This window comes from Protobothrops mucrosquamatus, unplaced genomic scaffold, assembly GCF_001527695.2.
Source record: "Protobothrops mucrosquamatus isolate PMUCROS unplaced genomic scaffold, P.Mucros_1.0 scaffold711, whole genome shotgun sequence".
NCBI lineage: Eukaryota > Metazoa > Chordata > Lepidosauria > Squamata > Viperidae > Protobothrops > Protobothrops mucrosquamatus.
In genome coordinates this window covers 196064-201770 of record NW_015386992.1, presented here as the reverse complement: position 1 = coordinate 201770, position 5707 = coordinate 196064, and the positions used below count along the sequence as shown (strand labels likewise).

General features: G+C 36.1%; 1 protein-coding gene across 1 annotated transcript in view; it reads right to left on the bottom strand.

Annotated features, from left to right (window-relative positions):
- Positions 1–403: 403 nt before the first annotated feature.
- The window catches only part of LOC107289517 (vomeronasal type-2 receptor 26-like), an 8608-nt gene continuing 3304 nt past the window's right edge, over positions 404–5707 (bottom strand). The window contains exons 3-5 of the mRNA XM_015818290.1: positions 4365–5225; positions 2290–2416; positions 404–1314 (exon numbers count right to left, since the gene is read on the bottom strand). Of these exons, the coding sequence (XP_015673776.1) occupies positions 404–1314; positions 2290–2416; positions 4365–5225 (1899 nt within the window). The remainder of the gene's footprint in view (positions 1315–2289; positions 2417–4364; positions 5226–5707) is intronic.

Sequence of the window (5707 nt, the reverse complement as noted above, 5' to 3'; positions counted from 1 at the left end):
TGGTTTGTTATTTCAAATTGGGATAAAATATTATCAACCAGCTACACTCAATATGTATCCTAGATTCTGATTTTCTGTGGGTTTTAAAGAAGGTATGGAAATGAAATATAATTTATACAGAACCTGAAAATCTCTATGAAAAACATGGGAATTCCAAACTCCAGCAGTGTCCTTTCCAGAATTGCAAGTTCCAAGGAATGTTTGAATATGTGTTGCTGTTCAAATCTTCAAGACATTTCATTTTTGACATTTTCTTTACAAGTTAGGCAATAAACAGTTCTAACATTCTTATTCACGCATACTGAGGCATATACTCCAAAAGGTTCAACAATCCTAATTGCAATCCATAAGTATAGGATTGTAGATTTTTAAAAAAAATAAATAAATGAAAGACTATACAGTTTTATATTCCTGAATTATTTTTTACTCTTAGCTGCTCTTTTTTGTTGAGATCAGGCCTCCAAATAAGAATGTAGCATTTAGGGGAAAAGATACAAATCAATAAACCAGCACTGGAAGTTATAATTGAGAAGATCTCCACAGCAACCATATATTTTCCCTTGGTGCTCAAGTATGTTGGAATAAAGGACAACCAGACACTACAGAAGGCCAACATACTGAGGTTGATAAACTTGGCTTCATTGAAAGCATCAGGCAATTTCCTTGCTAGGAAAGCCACTGTGAAGCTAATAAAGGCAAGGAAGCCCATGTAGCCCAAGACACAGTAGAACATGTAGGTGGATCCTTCATTACATTCCAGAACTATTTCTTCTGCCATTGAACTCATATCAACATCTGGGAATGGGGGAGACATTGAGAGCCATGCAGTACATATAATACCCTCAATACAGGAGCAGCAAGACACTATAAAGAAGCCTAGTCTTTTCCCTACCCATTTGGTCATCTTGGAACCTGGCTTGGTGAATAGGAAAGCTATAACCACAATGATGGTTTTGGCCAAAACACAAGAAATGGCCACTGAGAAGATAATGGCGAAGGCAGTTTGACGAAGGACACACATCACTTTGGAAGGTTGGCCAATGAATAGCAAAGAACAAAGGAAAGACAACATGAGAGCAATAAGGAGAATATAGGTGAGAGTTCGGTTGTTGGCTTTGACGATGGGAGTGTCCTGATGCTTAATAAAAATCCAAAGTACTACAGCTGTGATGAAAGAAAAGAAAAGAACAAAACTGGTCAAAGCCATTCCCAAAGTTTCTTCATACATCAAGAAAGTTAGTGCTTTGAAGAGACATAAATCCCGATTCTGATTTGGATACTGATCTTGTTGACATTTCAAACAATCATTCATGTCTGCAAACAAAAATCAGATTAGAAATATCATAGTCTTGAATTTGCATTAAAATGAGCAAACGACAATGCCTGTGATTAGGATAGCTAACTTAAAATCTGAAAGACAAAGTTCTGTAAAATTTCCTAAAGTTCTATTCTGCAGTTTCTGCAGTCAGAAATGACTAAGAGGAGATTTGCCATTCAAGTATTTTGGGAGGACCAATGGGGGCAGGTTAAGTTCATTCATGAAAAAAAAGAGAAAAAGAATAATTTGTCATTTAACACATGAACCTAGAATAGATTATAGGTAAAATTAATTTTAATAATTCTGGTTGATATGGACATGGGTATGTTCTATTTATGAATTTGTGTTTTATGAGTCATTGATATTCCTAATTTTATTTCATTGCAGCTGGTGCTGCTGGAAAGAATGCACAGAATTTTCAAAAAGCAAGTGAAATATTTCACAGGATCATTTATTTCAATTTCTAAATTGCATTCCAAATTTTAACTTTTCAATTTTTTCATTGCTCTTTCAAGCCATTTGCATATGACTTATATTGCTACCACATAGAACTTAGCCAGAGAATGTGGAAACTACAAAACTGTTCTGGAGTCAGTTTGGAACTGAGTGACAGGTCTTGACTCCAACTTTAAATAATGATATCGTTAGACTGTTTATTCCATTTACATGTTCAAAAAGTTGAAATTACTCCCAATAATTCTGAGGTTTTTTTTTATTTAAAACAGTTGAGAAGACAACATCTGCAGGCAAACCCTTGCTCATGATGCTAGCCAATGAAGTTCAAGAAACTACAGAAGGCCAAAAGGCAAATACAAAATTCATCTGGAAAACACTTTTTCTAAAACTAATCATTAACAATAGTGTTACATGCTATATAGTTCATAAGCAAAATAATAACAATTTGTTTTCTAAGTGAGGAATTACCCCAAAACCTCAAGCAACATATTAGCATTCTATATGACAACTCTTACCTTCCTGGTTGGCAATTTTCTCTTCTGGACACTGAAGACAATTATAGCAGCAAAATGGCTTCCCTTCCAATTTGTTCTTACTATATCCTGAATGGCATTTGCTATTACAGAGAGAAAGTGGCTGGGACTGTCCATAATGAAAAAGAGAATGGTTGTGATTGTCAGAAAATGCTTCTGAATGGACCAGACTAGACTAATATTTATAAAATTACTTCATATTGCTTTCCTATTGGTCATGGCATGGTCTAATATTTGGTGTTAATTGGAGAATATTTGATGTTAATTAGAGAAACAGAATGAAGGGTTGAGACAGATAGCAAGACAGAGACAGAGAAAGAGGGCGTACAGAGGAAGCAGGGTGGTAGGATGTTAATGAAAACTTAATGAATGAAAACTTAAAACTAAGAAAGAAGGCAATGATTTAGTACTTTGCATATTTGGACAATGGCTATGAAGTACTCTGTTTTTGTTTACTTTTTTCCCCTAAGGAATTATATGTTCCTCCTGTCCGAGTTTTCATTGTTGTGAGCATTTCTGTTGAGGATTGGAAGCGGGGGTGGGGTGGGGGGTGTTTGGTTTTTATTCTCCCTGTCTGCTGGGTGGTTGCACCAGGTTTTGGTCACTTCACATGACCCTGGGACACTGACCGTCATAAATATGAATCAGTTGCCAAGCATCTGAATGTAAATCACAAGACCCTGGAGATGCCGCAACATTCCATCTGATCAGCGCTTCTTCTGGGCTCAGCAGAAACACCAGGATCAGTGCCGAGCTCCAGCTGGAGCCTGGTGCTGATCCTGGTGCTTCCGCTGAGCCCTGACAGCCCTGCAGCTCCAGCCATCTCTCGCTCAGGCTTGTGTGATGCTGCGCCGGTTCAGCTTATTCCCATCCCCCGTTACCACTTTTCTAGGATGGTCACGTACCACCTGCCAGGTGCCAATGTACCACAGGTGGTACCCATACCACTGGTTGAAAAGGCCTGGCCTAGATAGAGAATCAGAGACCATTTTGTTTCTGAATGTAAATATTGGTGAAATCATTACTTCCTGTCTGATTTCATTAGTGGAATAATTATTGGACATAGTTGAATTTAACTTCCCTGGCATACCTGGTTAAACCTCCTTGGCCACACAACAGAAGTCTCAGAAGAAGAGAATATTTCTCTTTGGGATTTCATGGGATCTATTCCCCCAACTCTGACTCGCAGGAAAGACTGGTTTGGGAAAGTGATCCAATTAATTATGTCAAATCCAACCTGTAATTCACCATTCAGATTGAAGGATATCGTATCTCCTGCATTGTTGTTAAATGTGGTCTTTCTCACAAAGTGATTGAGCTAGGTTGAGAAACATTTTAAAAACAAACAAACAAACAAATAAATAAATAAATATATCAATACATACAAAAAAATAATGATCCAACACTGAAAGTTTTTAAGCAGAAATTAGACAACCATTTGATTGAAATGTTATAGCGTTTCCTACCTGAGCAGGGGATTGGACTAGAAGACCTCCAGGGTCCTTCCAACTCTCTTTTTATTCTTATTCTATTCTAATGTAATTTTCCTTTTGAAAAAGAACAGGTAATAAATCCTTTCAAAGCTTTAACAAGGATAACAGTATAATACTAGTTGACAAAGCATATCATGAATAAACTCATATTATTGAATTATTTTTAAATACAATAAAATGTACAATTGAGAAATATTAAAAGTTATGGGACTATCTAAAACAGATTAAAATTAAGAATTCAAAACTTTCATGATTTGCAATGTGTTTGATGAACATAAAAATAATTGAATTATTAAGAATATTGGCTAATATTTGTGGGGAAGGTAGAAAAATATGTTTTAATAAAATTACACATAAACTGTAAAAAAATAGAATTTGTCAATTTTATAGACCAGGTAAGTGCACTAATATATTGCCTTATATTAATTACTTGATTTCTTGAAAGTATAATACAACTTTGTATACTCTTACTCATATTAATATGCAGTAGATAAATCTAATTTTAAACTATATGTGGATATAAATCTGACAAAGCTTTTGAATTTTGTTGACTTAGGGCTTTACCTTCCAGAATTGTTGTTCCAGAAAGGAAAGTTGGGTCTTGTGGTTTTCTGTTCTGAATGGGAATGCAGATGACAGCATGGCATGCAATGCATGTGCTATCACATAGACTGCATTGTAGGTGCTATAGCTGTGGCCAGTCATGTCCATTTCAAACACAGATGTCAAAAGAGTCTCCAGTTTCTCCTCTCCAGTGCACATGACTTCTTTTTCATCATCTATCATGGAGTTGGAGAATGAACATTCAAATGCATTTTTCCAGAAGAGCTTGATAAAGCTATCCTCTGTGTCAAAGACAGGCTTTCTCAGCTGAACAAATTCCCGGAATCCAGACACTTTGTTTGAATGAATTGCAAAAGAGAGGGCACCATGGATGAAGTCTATGTCCTCATTTCTTATGAAGGGAAGTGAAATGAAATCTATTTGTGCTGTCATCACCCAGACTTTAACTTTTGTCCACAGCTCTATTCCTTCCATTTTGGAAATAATGGGGAATGTTCTGAAAAGAATCATGTCATCAATTTCCCCGTGGATTATTACTACATTAGTGGTGCTTCTCATAATCACCTTATATGTTTTAATTCCCTCTTCCATAAAGTCAAAAATGCTATTTGAATAAGTTGTTGCTGGAATTCCTTCAATGAAATCAAAGCAAATACCTCTTTGCGAAAACATGGCTACTACATCATGTACAAATCTCTCACTATTCTCATTCTTCGCAGAAATTATACCAATCCATGTCCATTTAAAGTGTAGTAGCAATAGGAGAATTCCTTTGTACTGATAGCTGATATTTGGGAACATCTGTTGGTATAAAACAGCTTCTCTTTTTCCTTTTATCTCCAGAGTATAGCTATATATGACCTGAACACATAGAAATAATGGGTTGGAAGGATATATGCTCAGCTTCACATATTTTGAAGTGCCCTAAGAGTATAAATTAAGCTCAAATTCCTATTTCAAAGTTTGAATCCAGCCATACTTTACACATGAATTTAGGGCATGTTGATGGACCAGAATGTTACGACATTCTTTCTAAGCTTTGATTCAATTCAATTCAATTCAAATTTAATTTATATACCGCCCTTCTCCCATAGGACTCAGGGCGGTTCACAGCATATTTAAAAAACAGATACTATACACAAATAAAAAAATACAAAAATACAACAATATAAACCCCAATAAAACCGAATTAAAAACCAAATATTGACGGCTGTGTTTCCAATTAAAATTGCTTCTAAAATCATCCCTACCTAAAATCCTCCCTAGGTCAGGCCCGCTTGCTGGAAAAGCCATGTCTTGAGGGCGCGGCGGAAAGTAAGGAGATCCGGAATCATCCGGATCTC